This window comes from Pelobates fuscus, chromosome 13 (assembly GCF_036172605.1).
Source record: "Pelobates fuscus isolate aPelFus1 chromosome 13, aPelFus1.pri, whole genome shotgun sequence".
Lineage (NCBI taxonomy): Eukaryota > Metazoa > Chordata > Amphibia > Anura > Pelobatidae > Pelobates > Pelobates fuscus.
In genome coordinates, this window is record NC_086329.1 from 18,803,813 (window position 1) to 18,829,435 (window position 25,623).

The window sequence follows — 25,623 nt, forward strand, 5'->3', positions numbered from 1 at the left end:
GAAATCCCCTACCACTTCCTGCATAGAGAGGAAAGCATGCGTTGCCTGGTGACACAACATGGCTGCCATCAGAGGGCTCCTGTCTGGGGTTAGGGTTATTCGACATGGAATCTCCCTTCCGTGCCAAAGGCTTTATCCCCGGTCTGATATCTGCACAAGCTCGGTAGGCATTTAGCTCTACTTAACTCCAGACTGAAATATTATATCATAAAATACTGCGCTGCGGACTATGTTGGCGCCTTGTACATAATAATACTAATAAAATATACAGATTGGGACAATGTGAGGGATTTACAGAGTCAGCAAGTAACACATCTAAATAAAAATTAATAACTGTGTGCCACAAACATCCCAGTACATAATTATACTAATAAAGTGTACACTGTAACTGTATGCCACAGATATCCAAGTACTTAATAATACTAATAAAGAGTACAGTGTAACTGTGTGCCACAGATATCCCAGTACACAATAATACTAATAAAGTGTACACTGTAACTGTGTGCCACAGATATCCCAGTACATAATAATACTAATAAAGAGTACAGTGTAACTGTGTGCCACAGATATCCCAGTACATAATAATACTAATAAAGTGTACACTGTAACTGTGTGCCACAGATATTACTGTACTTAATTATACTAATAAAGTGTACACTGTATCTGTATGCCACACAGATTACTGTACCTAATTATACAAATAAAGTGTACACTGTAACTGTGTGCCACAGATATCCCAGTACATAATAATACTAATAAAGTGTACACTGTAACTGTGTGCCACAGATATCCCAGTACATAATAATACTAATAAAGTGTAAACTGTAACGGTGTGCCACAGATATCCCAGTACATAATTATAATAATAAATTGTTCACTGTAACTGTGTGCCACAGATATTACTGTACATAATTATACTAATAAAGTGTACACTGTATCTGTATGCCACAGATATTACTGTACATAATAATACTAATAAATTGTTCACTGTAACTGTGTGCCACAGATATTACTGTACATAATTATACTAATAAAGTGTTCACTGTAACTGTGTGCCACAGATATTACTGTACATAATTATACTCATAAAGTGTACGCTGTAACTGTGTGCCACAGATATTACTGTAAATAATAATACTAATAAAGTGTACACTGTATCTGTGTGCCACAGATATTACTGTACATAATAATACTAATAAAGTGTACAGTGTAACTGTGTGCCACATATATTACTGTAAATAATTATACTAATAAAGTGTACACTGTAACTGTATGCCACAGATATTACTGTAAATAATTATACTAATAAAGAGTACACTGTAACTGTATGCCACAGATATTACTGTACATAATAATACTAATAAAGTGTACACTGTAACTGTGGGCCACAGATATCCTAGTACATAATAATACAAATAAAGTGTACACTGTAACTGTGTGCCACAGATATCCCTGTACATAATAATACTAATAAAGTGTACACTGTAACGTTGTGCCACGGATATCCCAGTACATAATTATAATAATAAAGTGTACACTGTAACTGTATGCCACAGATATTACTGTACATAATTATACTAATAAATTGTACACTGTAACTGTGTGCCACAGATATTACTGTACATAATTATACTAATAAAGTGTACACTGTAACTGTGTGCCACAGATATCCTAGTACATAATAATACAAATAAAGTGTACACTGTAACTGTGTGCCACAGATATCCCTGTACATAATAATACTAATAAAGTGTACACTGTAACGTTGTGCCACAGATATCCCAGTACATAATTATAATAATAAAGTGTACACTGTAACTGTATGCCACAGATATTACTGTACATAATTATACTAATGAATTGTTCACTGTAACTGTGCCACAGATATTACTGTACTTAATTATACTAATAAAGTGTTCACTGTAACTGTATGCCACAGGTATTACTGTACATAATTATACTAAGAAAGTGTACACTGTAACTGTGTGCCACAGATATCCCAGTACATATTTATACTAATAAAGTGTACACTGTATCTGTATGCCACAGATATTACTGTACATAATTATACTAATAAAGTGTACACTGTAACTGTGTGCCACAGATATTACTGTACTTAATTATACTAATAAAGAGTACACTGTAACTGTGTGCCACAGATATTACTGTACATAATAATACCAATAAAGTGTACACTGTGACTGTATGCCACAGATATTACTGTAAATAATTATACTAATAAAGAATACACTGTAACTGTATGCCACAGATATTAATGTACATAATAATACTAATAAAGTGTACACTGTAACTGTATGCCACATATATTATTGTACATAATAATACTAATACAGTGTACACTGTAACTGTATGCCACATATATTACTGTAAATAATTATACTAATAAAGTGTACACTGTAACTGTGTGCCACAGATATTACTGTACATAATAATACTAATAAAGTGTACAGTGTAACTGTGTGCCACAGATATTACTGTAAATAATTATACTAATAAAGTGTACACTGTAACTGTATGCCACAGATATTACTGTACATAATTATACTAATAAAGTGTACACTGTAACTGTATGCCACAGATATTACTGTAAATAATTATACTAATAAAGTGTACACTGTAACTGTGTGCCACAGATATTACTGTACATAATTATACTAATAAAGTGTACACTGTATCTGTGTGCCACAGATATTACTGTACATAATTATACTAATAAAGAGTACACTGTAACTGTGTGCCACAGATATTACTGTACATAATAATACTAATAAAGTGTACACTGTAACTGTATGCCACAGATATTACTGTAAATAATTATACTTATAAAGAGTACACTGTAACTGTATGCCACAGATATTACTGTACATAATAATACTAATAAAGTGTACACTGTAACTGTATGCCACAGATATTACTGTACATAATTATACTAATAAAGTGTACACTGTATCTGTGTGCCACAGATATTACTGTACATAATAATACTAATAAAGTGTACAGTGTAACTGTGTGCCACATATATTACTGTAAATAATTATACTAATAAAGTGTACACTGTAACTGTATGCCACAGATATTACTGTACATAATAATACTAATAAAGTGTACACTGTAACTGTGGGCCACAGATATCCTAGTACATAATAATACAAATAAAGTGTACACTGTAACTGTGTGCCACAGATATCCCTGTACATAATAATACTAATAAAGTGTACACTGTAACGTTGTGCCACAGATATCCCAGTACATAATTATAATAATAAAGTGTACACTGTAACTGTATGCCACAGATATTACTGTACATAATTATACTAATAAATTGTACACTGTAACTGTGTGCCACAGATATTACTGTACATAATTATACTAATAAAGTGTACACTGTAACTGTGTGCCACAGATATCCTAGTACATAATAATACAAATAAAGTGTACACTGTAACTGTGTGCCACAGATATCCCTGTACATAATAATACTAATAAAGTGTACACTGTAACGTTGTGCCACAGATATCCCAGTACATAATTATAATAATAAAGTGTACACTGTAACTGTATGCCACAGATATTACTGTACATAATTATACTAATGAATTGTTCACTGTAACTGTATGCCACAGGTATTACTGTACATAATTATACTAAGAAAGTGTACACTGTAACTGTGTGCCACAGATATCCCAGTACATATTTATACTAATAAAGTGTACACTGTATCTGTATGCCACAGATATTACTGTACATAATTATACTAATAAAGTGTACACTGTAACTGTGTGCCACAGATATTACTGTACATAATAATACCAATAAAGTGTACACTGTAACTGTATGCCACAGATATTAATGTACATAATACTAATAAAGTGTACACTGTAACTGTTTGCCACATATATTATTGTACATAATAATACTAATACAGTGTACACTGTAACTGTATGCCACATATATTACTGTAAATAATTATACTAATAAAGTGTACACTGTAACTGTGTGCCACAGATATTACTGTACATAATAATACTAATAAAGTGTACAGTGTAACTGTGTGCCACAGATATTACTGTAAATAATTATACTAATAAAGTGTACACTGTAACTGTATGCCACAGATATTACTGTACATAATTATACTAATAAAGTGTACACTGTAACTGTATGCCACAGATATTACTGTAAATAATTATACTAATAAAGTGTACACTGTAACTGTGTGCCACAGATATTACTGTACATAATTATACTAATAAAGTGTACACTGTATCTGTGTGCCACAGATATTACTGTACTTAATTATACTAATAAAGAGTACACTGTAACTGTGTGCCACAGATATTACTGTACATAATAATACTAATAAAGTGTACACTGTAACTGTATGCCACAGATATTACTGTAAATAATTATACTTATAAAGAGTACACTGTAACTGTATGCCACAGATATTACTGTAAATAATTATACTAATAAAGTGTACACTGTAACTGTGTGCCACAGATATCCCTGTACATAATAATACTAATAAAGTGTACACTGTAACGTTGTGCCACAGATATCCCAGTACATAATTATAATAATAAAGTGTACACTGTAACTGTGTGCCACAGATATTACTGTACATAATTATACTAATGAATTGTTCACTGTAACTGTATGCCACAGGTATTACTGTACATAATTATACTAAGAAAGTGTACACTGTAACTGTGTGCCACAGATATCCCAGTACATATTTATACTAATAAAGTGTACACTGTATCTGTATGCCACAGATATTACTGTACATAATTATACTAATAAAGTGTACACTGTAACTGTGTGCCACAGATATTACTGTACATAATAATACCAATAAAGTGTACACTGTAACTGTATGCCACAGATATTAATGTACATAATAATACTAATAAAGTGTACACTGTAACTGTATGCCACATATATTATTGTACATAATAATACTAATACAGTGTACACTGTAACTGTATGCCACATATATTACTGTAAATAATTATACTAATAAAGTGTACACTGTAACTGTGTGCCACAGATATTACTGTACATAATAATACTAATAAAGTGTACAGTGTAACTGTGTGCCACAGATATTACTGTAAATAATTATACTAATAAAGTGTACACTGTAACTGTATGCCACAGATATTACTGTACATAAATATACTAATAAAGTGTACACTGTAACTGTATGCCACAGATATTACTGTAAATAATTATACTAATAAAGTGTACACTGTAACTGTGTGCCACAGATATTACTGTACATAATTATACTAATAAAGTGTACACTGTATCTGTGTGCCACAGATATTACTGTACTTAATTATACTAATAAAGAGTACACTGTAACTGTGTGCCACAGATATTACTGTACATAATAATACTAATAAAGTGTACACTGTAACTGTATGCCACAGATATTACTGTAAATAATTATACTTATAAAGAGTACACTGTAACTGTATGCCACAGATATTACTGTAAATAATTATACTAATAAAGTGTACACTGTAACTGTGCGCCACAGATATCCCTGTACATAATAATACTAATAAAGTGTACACTGTAACGTTGTGCCACAGATATCCCAGTACATAATTATAATAATAAAGTGTACACTGTAACTGTGTGCCACAGATATTACTGTACATAATTATACTAATAAAGTGTACACTGTAACTGTATGCCACAGATATTACTGTACATAATTATACTAATAAAGTGTACACTGTAACTGTGTGCCACAGATATTACTGTAAATAATTATACTAATAAAGTGTACACTGTAACTGTATGCCACAGATATTACTGTAAATAATTATACTAATAAAGAGTACACTGTAACTGTATGCCACAGATATTACTGTACATAATAATACTAATAAAGTGTACACTGTAACTGTATGCCACAGATATTACTGTACATAATAATACTAATAAAGTGTACACTGTAACTGTATGCCACAGATATTACTGTAAATAATTATACTAATAAAGAGTATACTGTAACTGTATGCCACAGATATTACTGTACCTAATTATACTAATAAAGTGTACACTGTAACTGTGTGCCACAGATATTACTGTACATAATAATACTAATAACGTGTACACTGTAACTGTGTGCCACAGATATTACTGTAAATAATTATACTAATAAAGTGTACACTGTAACTGTATGCCACAGATATTACTGTACATAATTATACTAATAAAGTGTACACTGTAACTGTGTGCCACAGATATTACTGTAAATAATTATACTAATAAAGTGTACACTGTAACGGTATGCCACAGATATTACTGTACATAATTATACTAATAAAGTGTACACTGTAACTGTGTGCCACAGATATTACTGTAAATAATTATACTAATAACGTGTACACTGTAACTGTATGCCACAGATATTACTGTACATAATTATACTAATAAAGTGTACACTGTAACTGTGTGCCACAGATATTACTGTAAATAATTATACTAATAACGTGTACACTGTAACTGTGTGCCACAGATAGTACTGTAAATAATTATACTAATAACGTGTACACTGTAACTGTGTGCCACAGATATTACTGTAAATAATTATACTAATAACGTGTACACTGTAACTGTATGCCACAGATATTACTGTACATAATTATACTAATAAAGTGTACACTGTAACTGTGTGCCACAGATATTACTGTAAATAATTATACTAAGAACGTGTACACTGTAACTGTATGCCACAGATATTACTGTACATAATTATACTAATAAAGTGTACACTGTAACTGTATGCCACAGATATTACTGTACATAATTATACTAATAAAGTGTACACTGTAACTGTGTGCCACAGATATTACTGTAAATAATTATACTAATAAAGTGTACACTGTAACTGTATGCCACAGATATTACTGTACATAATTATACTTATAAAGTGTACACTGTAACTGTATGCCACAGATATTACTGTACATAATTATACTTATAAAGTGTACACTGTAACTGTGTGCCACAGATATTACTGTAAATAATTATACTAATAAAGTGTACACTGTAACGGTATGCCACAGATATTACTGTACTTAATTATACTAATAAGGTGTACACTGTAACTGTGTGCCACAGATATTACTGTACTTAATTATACTAATAACGTGTACACTGTAACTGTGTGCCACAGATATTACGGTACATAATTATACTAATAAGGTGTACACTGTAACTGTATGCCACAGATATTACTGTACATAATAATACTAATAAAGTGTACACTGTATCTGTGTGCCACAGATATTACTGTACATAATAATACTAATAAAGTGTACACTGTATCTGTGTGCCACAGATATTACTGTACATAATTATACTAATAAAGTGTACAGTGTAACTGTGTGCCACAGATATCCTAGTACATAATTATACTAATAAAGTGTACACTGTAACTGTGTGCCACAGATATTACTGTACATAATTATACTAATAAAGTGTACACTGTAACTGTGTGCCACAGATATTACTGTACTTAATTATACTAATAAGGTGTACACTGTAACTGTGTGCCACAGATATTACTGTACTTAATTATACTAATAACGTGTACACTGTAACTGTGTGCCACAGATATTACGGTACATAATTATACTAATAAGGTGTACACTGTAACTGTATGCCACAGATATTACTGTACATAATAATACTAATAAAGTGTACACTGTAACTGTATGCCACAGATATTACTGTACATAATTATACTAATAAATTGTACACTGTAACTGTGTGCCACAGATATTACTGTACATAATTATACTAATAAAGTGTACAGTGTAACTGTGTGCCACAGATATCCTAGTACATAATTATACTAATAAAGTGTACACTGTAACTGTGTGCCACAGATATTACTGTACATAATTATACTAATAAAGTGTACACTGTAACTGTGTGCCACAGATATGACTGTACTTAATAATACCAATAAAGTGTACACTGTAACTGTATTCCACAGATATCCCAGTATATGATGATACTAATACAGTGTATACTATAAATCTATGCCACATATATCACACTGCATTATTATACTAATTTAGTGTACTAAGTATTAAAGGGTGAGTATAGTCACCAGAACAACTACAGCTTATTGAATTTATTCTGGTGAGTAGAATCATTACCTTCAGGCTTTTTGCTGTAAACACTGTCTTTTCAGAGAAAATGCAGTGTTTACATTACAGCCTAGTGATAACTTCACTGGCCACTCCTCAGATGGCTGTTAGAGATCCTTCCTGGGTCATGGCTGCCTAAAATGCATCCAAACATTCAGTATCTCCTCCCTCTGCATGCAGACACTGAACTTTCCTTATAGAGATTCATTGATTCAATTAATCTCTATGAGGAGATGCTGATTGGCCAGGGCTGTGTTTGAATCATGCTGGCTCTTCCCCTGATCTGCCTCTTTGTCAGTCTCAGCCAAGCACTGTGATTGGATCAGGCCACCACATCTGATGGTGTCAGCAGGTAGCTTGCTGTTCTGAGACAAACAGCATGCAGAGTTACAGCTTCAGGCTTGAATACAGTAAGATTTTACTGTATTTACGGAGGCATGAGGGGTCCAGGGGGGATAGATGGTGGCGTTAACACTATAGGGTCAGAAATACATGGTTGTGTTCCTGACCCTATAGTGTTCCTTTAACGTGTACACTGTAACTGTATGCCACATACACCACAGTACTTAATTATACTAAGTAATGCTGTGTACACAGTACATCGTTAAATATGCTTCTACTGGCTGTATTCCTGTTTACCCGGCAGCCATTACAGGTGCTTCCACTGTGAGAACCAAGTCATACTTCGTTCTCGCAGCTCAATTCCAATAGGAGTGCAGCTCTGCTGCGCATATGCTTTACATCCTCAGTTTTTCTCTATGGGGAATATTGGATTGGATATTTTGCTTTACATCCTCAGTGCTTCTCTATGGGGAATATTGGATTGGATATTTTGCTTTACATCCTCAGTGCTTCTCTATGGGGAATATTGGATTGGATATTTTGCTTTACATCTCTGTGCTGGAAAAAAAATAAGTAAATCTTTTTTTCCAATTTCTGTTTAGATTTGGCAGGGGGTGAGGGGGGAGCTTCATCTAAGTAAAGAGGTTTGTATTCCTTTAATGACAAAGTAGCTGAATTTGAATGAAGCACGGTTTACTTTTGGCCTTAAATTTGAAACTCTCTTTAAAATCCTGACAATTCTCCCTTTAGTGAATAACCCTGATTGTGTTTGGGAACTGGGGATCTAAAACTTGTTGTGGTTTTCATATAAATAATGAATTACCGGTATACACTTTCATTTCATGCTGTACCTATATAGAGTGTGGAATCTCGAGATGACAAGCTCAAAGAGAGGCAATCCCAGATCATGTCTCGTGGGTTGCCGAAGCAGAAGCCAATTCCTGGGGTGAAGCATGTGCTGGTTGTTGCATCAGGAAAGGGAGGTGTTGGCAAATCAACAACTGCGGGTAAGTGCGTCATTTTATATAAGATAATGACATATTTGCATGTTTTCAAAAGCATTTCAGACAAATTTTCTGCATTTCTATTTTGTTTTAAGCAGAAGATAAAAGAATGTAAACATTGCGTTTAAATAAAATAAATCGAATGCATCCACTTTACAATATGGTCACAGCACAGATTTTATTATTTGGAGGTAGAAAACATAACTGGTTAAAAATACATTTGCCCTCCCGTTTTCCTGGCACTGCAGGATCCTGCAGTGCCCCCCTCCTTCCCTCCCGCCCCCATCCCAGGCCGCTGAAGGGGTTAAAGCCCCTCCAGGTACTTACCTGACATTGGTGCTGGGCCAGACTCTGCTCACGCTCCTCCCCCGCCAACATCAGCCGGTAAGGGAGACCTAATGCGCATGCGATGCAATGGCCGCGTGCATTAAACCTCCCAATAGAAAAGCATTGTTCAAAGGTCGGTTTGGATTCCGGAAGCCCTCTAGTTGCTGTTTGATTGACAGCCACAAAGGGTAGACTTAGAGCTGCAATGTAAGCATTGCAGTTCTCTGGACCTGCAGTGTTTTACATTGCAGCACTAAGTGCAAAAGGGTCACAGCACCCAGACTATTTCAATTAGCTGAAGTGGTCTGGGTGTCTGAAGTATCCCTTTAAAGGGACACTATAGTCACCAGAACAACTACAGCGTATTGTATTTGTTCTGGTGAGTAGAATCATTACCTTCAGGCTTTTTGCAGTAAACCCTTTCTTTTCAGAGAAAATGCAGTGTTTACATTACAGCCTAGGGATACCTCCGCTGGCCACTCCTCAGATGGCTACTAGAGGTCCTTCCTGAGACAGTGCTGCATGCAGACCCTAAACTAGTAACAGTAGGAAAAGGGTTCCTGACGTGTTTCAGGATACACTGCTTGCTCATATTTGCAGTTTTGGCACTTTAGCAATGATTTCTGAACTATTTGAGTAACTGATGTGTCTTAACAGTAATATATTTATTTTCTAACAGTGAATCTGGCATTGGGAATAGCAGCAAGCAAACCTGTGAGTTTTCATTTCTTGTTGTCACTGCTTCTAATCACTCCTCACAATGCAGTCTCTGCTATGGAATCCTGTTGTATGTGGCATGTGTATTGCTGGCTTAAAGGGGTACTGTAACTTCTCAAGGTTTTTGTGCAAATGTTTTAGCTTTATGTATTAATTTTTCACGGCTCAAAATTTCACAATAAAATAGTACAAGGCTCAAAATTTAAAGTCCTTTGCTAATAACCAGGCCTGATAGTTTGTGCCACTGCACACCTCTTCCTGCCACATGACCACTGGGAAATGGCAAGGCATCCACGTGAGCTGCCAATTTGTGACTTTCACAGCATCTGTCAATTCCCAGCATGCATGTGTAGGCTAGGCGTTAAAGGACGCTTTGTGCCAGCTGCCTTTCTAATGTCTACTGCTATGTTAAGACCTATGGTACACCGCTGCAGAACTTGTGGGCACTTTAAAATGAATAATTTTGATGATATAGCAGCAAAGAATGAGCAAGTTAGAATAAATACAGTGGAAATAACATTTCCCACCAGTCTTTGTCACATAGATGAACAAGCGCAGAACTGCCTTCAGGGTTTTACTTATTCTAGAAGCATGAAGCTACTGATTCTCTGATGTAACCTCGCTATTGACATCTATAGATATCAGCTGTGCAGCCACCTTTCCAATACACTGCTGCTTTAAAAGAGCTCAGGAAACCTAACAAGGGGACCCGTATATTGTTACTAGCCAAGGTCGAATCTAAATTCGCCAATGACTAGTGGATGAGAAAAAGAATTTGATCCCGGTTATTATTCTATCCAGCTCTGTTATTTGGTATTGTGGTATGTGCCCTAGCACAGTGGGTTTCAAACTTTTTAACCTTCCATAGATGTATTGCTAGATACTTCCATCGAGGAACTCTGCATGTCCCATCAATATTAAAATGTCATGACAAAATACTGCTGCTGTGATACTCTTTGCTGGTGTTGACCCCTATTTGTTGTATCGCTACGGAATCTGTTGGCGCTATATAAATGGTGATAATAATAATTGAAAATATTCTAAATATTACAAAAAAAACCTTCCCATTTTGACATTCCGGCAGTGAACTCTTCTTAGAAAAAGTTGGCACCTGTCAGCCGATCACAGCTCTCTCATTGTTTTCAGTAAGATTATTGAGCGTTTCTCAACTGGGGTGAACTTGTAGCTGCAGAGATTTGTAAAAATTGCTACAGCTATAACTCAGAAGGCAGACAGGGACAAGGGACTTCCCTGAACTATTACTTATTTAAGGAGCATAAAAGTTTTACTTAGACTGTCACTTTAATAGCTGCTAACATCAGTGATACCCATGGGGATACACGTACCTAAATAAATAAGGTCTATTTGTGTGTTTATGGAATTTAGGTGAAAGCAGTGGGTTTACTGGATGCTGATGTTTATGGCCCATCCATCCCGAAAATGATGAATTTAAAAGGGAACCCAGAGTTGTCTGATAGTAAGTATACTTTGTTTGAGCATTCTGTTTGCTTACACGTACACCTTCCGGTTTCATGGGGTTTGAGAAAGCAAGGGAAATATAGCGCTGCTTCTCCTAGACTTGTGATTTCAAAACATGCACCTCCGTATATAGCTTTAAATTGTATAATGCAAGGCTCACCATTTCTACTCTTACTCTGCTAGTAAGGCCTAAAATTAAGTGGCCCATGCAACGCTCATCTCGCAACTCAATCTCTTGGATTGAACAGCCCCGCAGCATGTGCAGCCATCCTGCCCCCAAATGACCTTCCAGCATCTGACAATTCCTAGGATGTGGGTGTCTGTGCACTTGATATTTCTAGTCTTTAACCACTATGACATCAACAAAAGTAAAAGATGTCCTAAAAAAATAAATATAAAAAAAAACAAAAAAAAAACACAACCTGTTAGATATACCAGTTTATTTGCAAGAAATAGTAAAAGGACCACTCGGGCACCAAAACCCAGAGTCCATTGGCACTTTTCTTATCTTTAAGTGTTAAACCATTTGCAAACCGTTTCAACACTCGAGTAGCTTAAGTAGCACTAATAGGTCGAGACTATCTGCTGACACTATCAGCCTATCATTGACCACCCATAGCGAGTAATGCTTCAGAAAAATACATATTTTTCCAAAGCAATACTCGCTACGGGCGGCCAGTGGCGCTCTCAGCCAATCACTTCTGCTCAAAAACAGACAGAGGAGACGAAGCTGGATCAACTCCTGTGGGGAAACGGTTAAAGGTATACTCCAACTAATAAGTTAAAAATAATATAAGTTATACAAAGTAATTACCCCCCCACCCCAAATAAGTTATAAATAAATAAATAAAGCCAAACTGGTCAAGTTCTCCCGCAGCCTGACTGATCCTCCTCCATGCATGTCACTCCCCATCTCTGGAGAAGGTATTTCATGATTACTTGTGTTTAGTGTATGGGATAACTGTGGCGAAACCAGCTTCGCCACTGTGAACTGGAGAGGCCTGGCTGCTGGCCTCCTGCCCGCTGACTATGGCCCCTGGACGTGTTGCACTTTAGAAACTATATTTGGGCAGGTAATAATTTGTATTGCTGCTGCTGGCCCTTTAAAAGCAGCGATGGACATATTGGAACTTTTGGGACTACTGTACCTTTAAGACTGTGGAGCGTAGTACAGTAATCCTGCCTTTAATACTTTAATGTCATGTATGTATTGTTGTATGCAGTTAACCTGGGTTATATATATATGTACAGCATTCATCTGATTGTTCGGTAGAATCACTCCATTCATTGTATGGAGGAAACTACCGAACAACCAGACCACCCAGGACTAAGTGTGCCTCCAATTACCGTTTGCAACAATGTTGCAAACAGGTAATTGGCAATCCATGTAATGTACTATGTGTCCTCTGGTTGGCCGCCATTCGGGAAACAACCACGTGGCGGCGGCCATCTTTAACTGCCGAACAGCGGTGTTTTGCCGTCGAGTGTCTGGAACTGAAATCGGACACTCGACTAGGCAAACACCGCTGAGACCTCCAGACTTCCAGGATTTCGTGGGGAAACTACCGAACGGCCCGCCGTACGGTAGAAAGAAACATACGAACTAGGGGATTCATGCGAATCCCCCTTAGTCTCTATAACCCAAGTAATTCGTATGTTTCATTCACCTGTTTGTGACCGACCGCAGGGCCAAAATGCATGGAACTGTTTTCGGATACTTTACCCATGCGGTCGGTCAATACTTTAAAGTCCCATAACTCCTGAACCATTTATCCGAATGGGCTGATTCTTGCATATGTTGTCCCCCTGAATAAGGGCTATCAGGGGATACCTGTTTTGGAGGTGTATCATATGTATTTGGGGTACATCCAGGAATTGGGGAAAAAGGTGTACAGTATAATTGTGTTAAGTGTTAATCTAAGGGGAGGAAATGTGGGGGAGGTACATCCATGTGATTGGTTAATTTCATCCTCCCCCTGGGAGTGTCCTGTATGTACTTGTTGGTAATAAAAGCCAAACTGGGTGTCCCAGTCTTGAGTCTTGCTTAACCCTCAAAGCGATGTGTCGTCTCGGTCTTTGGGGGAATGGGATTGTATGCTGACTGCCAAGAGTGTAAGCCGATGTCTGCTTTTCTTGTTCAGCTGTTCCAGTGTTCGTGTGGTTCCAGTCGGGAGAATGGTGTTTGCAGTAGCTGCCTGTGCATCTGGAAAGGGGATTATCGCCTAAACTGGGTTTTATCCTCGTGTGTGTGAAACGGTCCGTTACAATTGGTGGCAAGCGGCGGGATCGTTCCTACAACCAGAGGGACAGCTACAGACAACACTATTTCTGGATTACAAATTGAGGGCAACGCTAGTATCCGTACAGCGACCCTATCTACAAAGGAACTCAGAAAATGGAGGAGAAGTTGCAGGATAGATTGTACGGTTCCGTACTCCGGAGGTCTAGAGCAATGTCAGAAGAGGACATGTTGATGTACAGAGAGACTGCCAGAGCCGAATTGTGGGACGAAGCCCTAGAGGAAGTACAGTATTCACGAGGGGATCAGCGCCGCAGCAGAAGGCAGCGAATTCTGGCTAGAATGGCAGAGCGGATGCCCCTCCTGAGAAAACAGACCACAGAAAAGTGGGTGACTAGACTCGAGATTCTAGTATACGCAGAACTGGTGCTCGACGACGCATACCAGGCGCTACAGTGGTACGCGGCTCAGTGTGTCCCCAGGATGGCAGAGTATGAGTTCCCAGAAGGCGGAGAATACACTGGCCCCGGTCTATTTTGGGATAATAGTGGTGACGAGGACTTTGGGGAAGATGCCGACTATCGTTTTTGGGACCTGTACGGCATCCGGGAGAACATGCTGGGTCTCTTTGGCGCTGTGGACCTCGAGGCAGACTTACGATATTTGGTCACCCAGGAATGGAACCTGGAGGGGGATTACCTGCGACTCATCAATGAGGCCTGGGAAGAGACAACCGGTCCTCCCGCCCAACAGCAACCAGCAGTACCCGAGGTAGCAGAGTTCCTAGACTGGTCCTGTGAGCAACCCCAGGGAGATGAAGGTGTCGTCCTTCCTCCCCAGTGGCAGCGTACACCCCAGGGAGATGAAGGTGTCGTCCTTCCTCCCCAGCGGCAGGCTGAGTTACAGGGGGCAGAGGTTGTTGTTCCTGGCCCCCAGCAGCAAAGTGATGTGCCGGGAGGGCAGTGTGAAGTGAAGGGAGAGGAGAGCAGCGTCCTCCCTCCCCAGCGGCAGTGTGTACCCCAGGGAGATGAAGGTGTCGTCCTTCCTCCCCAGTGGCAGTGTACACCCCAGGGAGATGAAGGTGTCGTCCTTCCTCCCCAGCGGCAGGCTGAGTTACAGGGGGCAGAGGTTGTTGTTCCTGCCCCCCAGCAGCAAAGTGATGTGCCAGGAAGGCAGTGTGAAGTAAAGGGAGAGGAGAGCCGTGTCCTCCCTCCCCAGCGGCAGGGGGTGTCTCAGGGAGCAGAAGGTGCAATCCTTCCTCCCCAGCGGCAGTGTGTACCCCAGGGAGCAGAAGGTGCCATCCTTTCTCCCCAGCGGCAGTTTGCCATCCAGAGAGAGGAACTTGTTACACCCTCTCTCCCACGGCAACCTAACCCACCAAGGGGAGATGTTAAGCCCCACAACTGTACAGATGGGACCGTAGTCTCTGCACTTACAGCACAAGGGATAGGGACGGTCGGTCCTGTTCCCCAGCCTCAGTGTGATGGATCCAAAGGGGAGACAGTCGGTCTCCCCCTCCAGCAGTCGAGCTGTGCACCTAAAGGGGAGACAGCCAGTCTCCAGCAACCAGACGTCCACCAGACTACTCCCGTGGTAGTGCTGGCAACAGGACAGAGTACCGCTGGTCTCTGCCCCCTCAGCAACCCACCAAGGCAGCCTACCCGTCTCCCACCCAGCAGGGGTGAAACACCAGAACTTGGACAAAATCCTTCCTCACCCAGATGTAGTAGCCGGTTAGTGTGGGTGGGCTGCTCTGTTATTTCTGTTTTGTGGGTGGGTTGCTGGACTAACCAGGGCACTGACCGGCAGAAAGTCAGTTACCCTGTTAGTCTAATTGGCAAAGGGGAGAAATGTGGTGAAACCAGCTTCGCCACTGTGAACTGGAGAGGCCTGGCTGCTGGCCTCCTGCCCGCTGACTATGGCCCCTGGACGTGTTGCACTTTAGAAACTATATTTGGGCAGGTAATAATTTGTATTGCTGCTGCTGGCCCTTTAAAAGCAGCGATGGACATATTGGAACTTTTGGGACTACTGTACCTTTAAGACTGTGCAGCGTAGTACAGTAATCCTGCCTTTAATACTTTAATGTCATGTATGTATTGTTGTATGCAGTTAACCTGGGTTATATATATATGTACAGCATTCATCTGATTGTTCGGTAGAATCACTCCATTCATTGTATGGAGGAAACTACCGAACAACCAGACCACCCAGGACTAAGTGTGCCTCCAATTACCGTTTGCAACAATGTTGCAAACAGGTAATTGGCAATCCATGTAATGTACTATGTGTCCTCTGGGTGGCCGCCATTCGGGAAACAACCACGTGGCGGCGGCCATCTTTAACTGCCGAACAGCGGTGTTTTGCCGTCGAGTGTCTGGAACTGAAATCGGACACTCGACTAGGCAAACACCGCTGAGACCTCCAGACTTCCAGGATTTCGTGGGGAAACTACCGAACGGCCCGCCGTACGGTAGAAAGAAACATACGAACTAGGGGATTCATGCGAATCCCCCTTAGTCTCTATAACCCAAGTAATTCGTATGTTTCATTCACCTGTTTGTGACCGACCGCAGGGCCAAAATGCATGGAACTGTTTTCGGATACTTTACCCATGCGGTCGGTCAATACTTTAAAGTCCCATAACTCCTGAACCATTTATCCGAATGGGCTGATTCTTGCATATGTTGTCCCCCTGAATAAGGGCTATCAGGGGATACCTGTTTTGGAGGTGTATCATATGTATTTGGGGTACATCCAGGAATTGGGGAAAAAGGTGTACAGTATAATTGTGTTAAGTGTTAATCTAAGGGGAGGAAATGTGGGGGAGGTACATCCATGTGATTGGTTAATTTCATCCTCCCCCTGGGAGTGTCCTGTATGTACTTGTTGGTAATAAAAGCCAGACTGGGTGTCCCAGTCTTGAGTCTTGCTTAACCCTCAAAGCGATGTGTCGTCTCGGTCTTTGGGGGAATGGGATTGTATGCTGACTGCCAAGAGTGTAAGCCGATGTCTGCTTTTCTTGTTCAGCTGTTCCAGTGTTCGTGTGGTTCCAGTCGGGAGAATGGTGTTTGCAGTAGCTGCCTGTGCATCTGGAAAGGGGATTATCGCCTAAACTGGGTTTTATCCTCGTGTGTGTGAAACGGTCCGTTACAATAACCGATCTCTCTTTAGCTTGCTATGGCGAAACTGTAGAAAGCTGATTTGGCACAAACTTAAAGGTAGATCCCCGGGGATTGTAGAACTACACATACCATGATGTTTGGCCAACTTTTTTGTTTTTGTAGTTCCAAAGCTGGAATTCCTCCCTTTGACCACCCCTGTTAATCTGTTAGGGATCTGAGGCTGCATTTATCTTGTAAAGAAAAATGGGCTGGATTCAATTATCACATAAGGTTGGTCTTGCAGTCCGTGGGAGAATCAGTTTTCACTAAATTGAAATAAATGTGTTTGTGGTTACTGGACACAGCCCCAAATAATTTCTTAAGGCAGAGATTCCAACTGATTACCATTTTATATTATTAATAATAATAATAATACCAACAAAAACTTAAACATAGCATAAGTAAGCTAGTAATAATACATACAATGAATATCTAGCTTCCCAGTTTTCTGCATGGGTTCTGCATCTTAATAAACAATACGTTTGATGACTTTCTACAACTTGTGCTTCTTAAATTCTGTCTACCTGTAGGTATGTGCCTGCACAGTTAACATCTCATCCAGGGTTATTCACGAAAGTGAGAATTTGTGGTGAATTTAAAAGGAATTTCAAAATTAAGATGAAAATAACCGAACGGAAAAAAGGCAGCTATGCTTTGAGTTTGAATCCTCTGGCCTTATATTTGAAATTCACTTTGAACTTGGAGCACTTATTCCTGAGAACTGTGTTAAATGAGTGTAATGACATCTAACTGCTTTGTTTTCCTCCCTATTTTTCTGACTAATAGGTGTAACATTTCAGAATAGCTGCTCGTTCTACTTGTTTTCTTATTACATTTTGAAAGATGTTAGCATATTCATATTTATTTTGGAGAGTTAGTGGACGTGTTATTCATATTCTGGGATTCTTACCAGTTTCATTTTTCTTTCCCAGAGAACCTGATGATCCCTCTGATCAATTATGGCATCCGATGGTGAGAGTTTCCCCTTGTTCTGCCATTTCATGCAGTGAAGGTTCTAGGCTTCCCGTGTCTTTGCAGAGATCTTATAGGCAGCTACAAACCAGCCACGTGTGAGAATTTAGCACAATTTGGCAGTGCTAGCTTTGCTTATTTGCATTATGGTAACATGGTGATATGGCCTAGAAAAGACAAGAGTTAAGAATAAATTCCCAGTACATCTGGCTCTAGCACAATGAATTTAAAATTGTTTTTATCCTCTACATTCATCCACTTGATTTTTTTTTGGGTTGTCTGATTCCTCTGTAATGCATGTGATCCTTTTTATGATTGTGTTACTGTCCCTTTAAATATGGATTCAGACTAGAAGCTTTGCCTGGAGATAATAAATGAGGTATCTGTGGAGATATTTGTGAGTTACCATGCTGTGCAAGCCAGAAACTGTTTAATTTTTCATGGACATATATAGAAATGTTCCGTCCCTGTAAATCACATGCTGGCTTACTGACGGATAAAAGATAAAGTGAACGAATGATTCGGATGTATCAGATATATGCCCCCGTATTCACTAAATGAAAGGCATACGATATCCTCCAAAATGTGACTGGGCACTGTGAGTCAGAGCAAAATACTGTCATATTGTTTGACTTCGCAAATTTGTAATTGACATTCCTCTCTCTGCCAGCATGTCCATGGGCTTCCTGGTGGAAGAGACTGCGCCAATTGTGTGGCGAGGGTTGATGGTCATGTCTGCAATTGAGCGGCTCCTGAGGCAGGTAAGAGTGTTTGGTACATAGAGTAGGTGTACTGACTTGCATTACTGGGAAGATGTTAACGTCTGTTGCAGTGATTAATATTGTCTCTGAGCTACATGTCCTTTGATGCCCTTTGGCTTTTCTTTTTCATTAAGCGTAATCTCAGTATCTACAGGTGTTGAGCTACCAGTTCTTCAGAGGATTTCAGCATTGGTTTAATTTTGTCTGTTCTGATGCAGGATAAAGAGAGAACCAATTTGAGCCATACTATTTTCACCTGTTAATTGGATTAGATTAGATTTGATGTTCATAGAAATCTGATTCGGGATTTCATACCTTTAGTCTGTGATTCAGTCAGTTTCCTTTGTTACATATCTTGTCTTGTGAGGCACGGTGTGTACGTGTAGTTAGTGTGGTACATTGCTCATTCTGTGTGTTTTGCTTAATGTCTTGTTTCAGGTAGAATGGGGAGAGTTGGACTATCTGGTGATTGACATGCCACCAGGAACTGGAGACGTTCAGTTGTCTATTACTCAGAACATCCCGATATCTGGTAAAAGAAACAAGTTTAAACCCCAGCCCAATACCATTAAGGCTCTCCCAGTTACAAACTGTGATTGACTAGTTGTGTTCAGACCAGGACTGTTACCATTTCTAAGATTAATTTAACCCCCAAACTGCTGGAATGTCCAAAATAGCAGGCTATGAACATGTAGTAGTAGAGCTGCATACGAATACAACATATATTTACACAGGCCTTGAAAGAACGGTCTTATAGACCTATAATGCTGCATTGATTCCTTAAACATGACAGTGTATGAATCGCTGCATTGCCCTCCAGCTGGGCTGTTTGTTAGAAGTGTGTATGTTACCTAAACCAGCCTTAAGGTTTGTACTCAAACCTAGAAATCTCCATATGCAAGCTCTGGCAGACTAACAGTTAAAGGTCTGTTGTGTTCTCCATTGTGAGCCAGAGTTCAGGTCAGTGAATGATCTCAGCGGAGGACAGTAGGAGAGAGCTCTTATTCCAGGCAGTGAGTGGGAGTTCAGTGACTGAATGATTCATCTTCCCAGGAGCTGTGATAGTCTCAACTCCCCAGGACATCGCTTTGCTGGATGCTCGCAGAGGAGCCGAAATGTTTCAGAAAGTCAGCGTTCCTGTAAGTGTCAGCGCTGTGTGCCAAGGCATCCTCCGATGATTTATGTTTCTGAGAGTAAAGAAGGACTTTATACCAGTCAAATGTCAATACAATTTTATCTGCAATAAAATGACTCGCTGTATTTCTGTAAAGCAAGAATTGACACTCCGGTGTTTGGTGAAGCCACCCTTTTTAAAGACTTATATTGATAAAGGCAGCAGGAAATGACTTTTTATTAAACACATTGCTAGAATTGTTCTAATGTAGGTTGGTAAATAACATTGGTGCTTGAGAAATTAAAGGTAATCTTAATGTGTGTTACTCCTAACCCTAGTAATTATAAGTGGGATCAGCAACTTTCTTATTATTAGGCCACAATTATTCATATCTCTGGCCTTACTCCATCATAATTCTAGCCACCAAAAATCAGACCTACATTTTTTGACCATTTTTATGTCCATCCAGGGGACCTCACTGAATGTTGAGTGTAACCAATCTTATTTCAACTCTCAATTAGCTAATTATTTACTGGTCTCCTTCTTACGGCAGGTACTTGGTCTCATACAAAACATGAGTGTATTCCGGTGCCCAAATTGTCATCACGAGACACATATCTTTGGGTCAGAAGGTACACAGCGTCTGGCAGAGTCGTTGGGCTTGGATGTCCTTGGTAGGATCATTGATTCATCGCACGTCTTACATGACTGTGTAGAATAGAACTATTTTGCTGACGTACTGCTTTTCTCGTTGTAAAACAAAACATCAGTGGTCCGTTAACCAATTTCCTAGATGCAAATATTGTACTATACTTGTTTAATCTGCATTCTCTTCGCCATAAAGTCATGATTTTATATGAGTTGTACAGGAGAGGACAAAATGTTAATGTAGTAGGGTTTGTGAAAGATTCCCACTTTATAAGACATTTTCAGCGTTTATAGCTGCAGTATGTGTCTGTCTTACAGAATATTTGAACTTTCATCAGCTCTTAACTCATCAGTTATTGTGACGAGTGATTTACATCTGATGATCACAAGTATGTGTGCTCAATAAAACGAGCACTTACTGTCCAAGATGGATGTAATGCTACATGAAGTATGACTTTTCTTTGTCTTCCCAGGAGATATCCCTCTGCATATTAATATAAGGGAAACTTGTGACCTGGGACGGCCTATTGTGGTGTCTGATCCAAATAGCAATGAGGTGAGAATGAATACGGGTACAATAACCTGTACCATATTTACCCAAGTGTTGAAAATGTAAATTGTCAATTGTTATTCCAGGTAAAACAAAATAATCTTCTCCCTGCAGGCCAAGGCATACTTGGATATTGCCAGAGAGGTGATAAGCAGAATCTCCTAATCAGACATTTGTAAAAAGATTTTCACTGTCGTGTATTGGAGGAGACGTCTGTTCTAGGTACCTTCTACTGTCTACTGTCTTATGCAAGCACTGTTAAAACGGGAGTTAACTTATTGTTCTTATACAACTGGCATCAAGATGGAAGAGTGGATATTGCCATATCATAATGTTAAATACAGTATTCTAGCATATCTGGGGCGTAAGGAGCTCATTTAGCCTTGTTCTATAAGAACACCAGAGAAAGTTGTGAGAGCCACGATTGTAATCTATGTGGTTTTTCAATATCATCTACACAATTTAATATCCAGAATCGGGAATTGTGTATAATGTGCTTTTACATCAGAACTGCTGGAACTAGGGTGATCAAAGTCTTTGGTTATGAAAACTAAAAAAAAAGTTGGATTTACTATATGAAGTTTTTAGCAGCAATTTCGTGATTAAGTACACATACAGTGTGTGTGATGCTTTGTTCACACTGGAGTACTAGTTAGTTTTTTCTTGTTTGTGTTTTTTTTTCTTTAGCTCATACATTTTATCAGTCCCCTCTACTATTGTGTAGTGAAAATCGAAACCTATACTTGTCAGGTCACCAATACACTTCCTATGTGAGTTATATCCCTGTGTGTTGTGTCGCACTGATGGAAGAACCAAATATCCATTGAGATTTGATTTAGTATATGTCTAGTTTCCTGCCATTGAGTGATACGTAGACGGACATAACGTCCATGTACTTTGAAATGTCACCGTTGCCTATTGTTCGCTACACTTTGCAAAATAAAATCATTTGATGATATTTGATGATCTGGATCAAGGACAAGTGCATTCGAGAACAAAACGACTAATTTTACAGAAGATTGACTGGTACTGTCCTAAAACACATCCATACGAAAACAAAATGACATTGGAATCAAGAAGACCTCGACCTACAAAGAATATAAAGATGTTTATTGACTTTAAGTGCAAGATAAATTATATGTGTATAACTTGTGAGTTACTGTGAACTGTTTGAGCCGTTTCAGTTGCCATAGTAATTTAGAGATATGCGGTGTGCTGTGTGGATGGAGAAACCCAGGGTCCTAGAGTGCAATAGAAGAAGGAATAATAGGTATTGCAGACATTAACTGCTGTCCAATATTTCTGTCTGGTTACTTTGCCTTTTTTTTCCTTCAGTTAGGGAGTGCTTCTAATCGGCCTTCCTTTTCTTGTTGGTTTATGTTAGTGGTGGCACGTTCAGCATTGATAATATTCGGGGAGAGCAGGAGGCACAGGTTAAGTAAAGATAATAAGATGGTTAGCCAGGGTTAGTGACACCATTCTCAGATTAGTGTTGTCTGGCTGACTGGCTACAAAGTTCCACAAACAAAGCAATTTAAGTTCAGTACACAATATCACTCAACCATGTTAACAAAGGAACGTTGTGCAACAACGCTGTCTGCACAGGGTGACACTGTATGTCACAGGTAAGCAACCGGTGTCAAATGGCAGTAAGCTTGGCGGGAGCGCCAACAGAAAATGGTGGCAATGTTCGGGCAGTGTGACAGTGTGATGTCATCTTAAAATTGAAAACTATATACGCATAGAAGCAATGTTATAAATATGCAATCTAGATGCAAATAACGACGCTTTGAAATGCTGAGCAACCAGGATGAGTCGTGTAAACCTAGTTTAAATGTTTGTGATTTGCAGTAATGGTTATGTGGCTGTGTGTATCGAATAATCTCAGTAAAACTGATCATTATTAGCTCACAATAAAATTGCAATCACTGCCTACTAAACCGTTGTACATATTTTACTATTGGAAGGATTGGAAAATACTTGGGCCTACAAATTAAAATATTTTGGAGTTTTTCATTTCTTGATTGTGATTTATGTTTCAAAGCAGTCGTGACATTGAATTGTGTTAGATTACAGAAATACGCACATGTTTATTTACTAAAGAGAAAATTGTAGGGAATTTATAGTGAATTTTAAAGCAAAGTTGGCATGTAGAAGTTTTCCATTTTGGCAATATTGGCCTTAAATTTTAAAATTTACATTGAATTCCAAAACATTCTCTCCTTATTGAATAACCCTGACAATTATCTACATAATGGCTATTAAAAAAATATGTGCTTTTAAGAAGTTCTGTAATAGTATATAATTATGTACTTTGATGCCCACTACAAAAGCTAACCACCAGAGGGTGCAACTCTACTGGGACTCTATTACTGTTAACATAACCGGCAAATGCTTTTGCATTTTGCTTTGTACCAAGTTAGATTTGTGGTTATTATTAAAGGGACACTCTACTGCCCAAATAAAAAAAAAGAATCACTGTTTAGTAGCTATACTCCAGATGAAACCTTCCATGCATCTAATTATGCATGTTTTCATTAAAGCTATATCTATAAACAGCTTGCAAACACTGTAGTTCTCCTGTCCGCAGCCTTTGCAAGCCCTCTCCTTCTATCCCCACCCAGACTTTCTGTGACTGACCAATCACAGACTTCCCAGTGCAGCTCAATGAGAGGTTTTTGCAAGGCAGGTGCTCTGGGTAGTTGCTGCTTTTTAAGTTCAGTGCAAATAAGATTACCCAACCAGGAAGTAATAGGACCTGTTGCTGCTTAAAAAGCCAGGGGGGGGAGTAACCAGTATAATTTACAAAAGTTTCAATTTCTATTGAAATCTGCGCTTTTTCAAAATGAAAAAAGAGGACACAATCTTCACACATACAGCTTTTCTGCAAGATCAAGTGATCTAAGGGTCTGGAGTGTGCCTTTAAGAGGCAAAGTAAAGAGGTTGCTGCACAGTCTATTGTTTTTCTTTTGATCATTATTTTTATTATTGTTAACTCCACCTCCGACAGAATCATTGGGGCGTCCATAGCCTGCCCAGAATAAGAGTTACGAGATGTTAGTTCTGTGCATATTTGGCAACTGCTGTCACCTCCACTCCCCCTACCCCCTTCCCTGTCCTTTCTAGACCTTCAGAATTTGGTGAAAACCAAAACAATCTTGGGATTGATTGTGGGAATTGATCAACAGGTATTCTGCTCACGTATAATTAACTCTATTTATTGAATCCAAAAATATATTCCCATGCTGGATACATGCCATTGATGGATAATTCTCTCCTAAAAAGTACCATCCAATACAAACAGCAGTGTAGCTATAAACCGTTTATTAAACAAAATAAAAGAACAAAAAAAAACATAACCCATTGCATTTCCGTAGATGTGGAACTCCTCACGCCAACTACGCAGGTTGACAAATATGGGCACAATGTTAGCGCCACCCCAATCCCACATCTGATTGAAGAATTTTTAAAATAAAAGTCTACAGACAAATTGTGCAAGATAAACATCTGGTACTTTTCTGGGGATGTCACTTTAAAAACAACATGTTGATACTCTTATTAAAGAAATACCTGTCAGAATCCAGTTGATCTTTTTCTGTGCTGAGATAATTGTTCTTATGCGACATGCACATTTCAATATGTTATGTTTTTTTTTTTTTTTAATAAACTAAAATGTTTGGTAACTTTGTCCTTTTTCACAGCATGCATGGTATTCATGTCACTGTATGTTTAATTGGCCTATCTTTTTTTGATCCGTAGGAATGCTGTTTGCCCAAATTTCAACTTAGTAAATAATAGTAAATTGTTAGACGTGTCCCTTGAAGCAGGGGTGGGGTATGAATTTAAAACATTCCAGTTGTGTGTAATTATGTTAGTGCATTTGCACTTGATTCAGATGTAATATTCTACGTGGACATACAACACACTACTCAAGGCTAGAGCCAACAGACAATTATTATTGATTTTGACAACACTGTGTAAATCAATCATGTCAAACTCAAAGTCTAGCAAGGGCCAAATAAACAAGGTTTAAGTTTATGTGGGCCGCAAAAAACAAAAAAAAACAATTAAAGTTTTCACAGAAACGTAGGTTTATTTAGAAAAGTAC

The 25,623-nt window shown here is 38.6% G+C and overlaps 1 protein-coding gene across 1 annotated transcript; it reads left to right on the plus strand.

Annotated features, from left to right (window-relative positions):
* The first annotated feature begins 39 nt into the window (after window positions 1-39).
* NUBPL (NUBP iron-sulfur cluster assembly factor, mitochondrial) lies at window positions 40-24,030 on the plus strand. Its single transcript, XM_063439437.1, has 11 exons — window positions 40-163; window positions 9,400-9,547; window positions 10,551-10,585; window positions 11,975-12,065; window positions 18,403-18,442; window positions 19,113-19,203; window positions 19,642-19,735; window positions 20,257-20,342; window positions 20,871-20,991; window positions 21,439-21,521; window positions 21,630-24,030. The coding sequence occupies exons 1-11, from the start codon at window positions 59-61 to the stop codon at window positions 21,678-21,680; spliced, it is 945 nt and encodes a 314-aa protein (XP_063295507.1). The 5' UTR covers window positions 40-58; the 3' UTR covers window positions 21,681-24,030.
* Window positions 24,031-25,623: the final 1,593 nt, after the last annotated feature.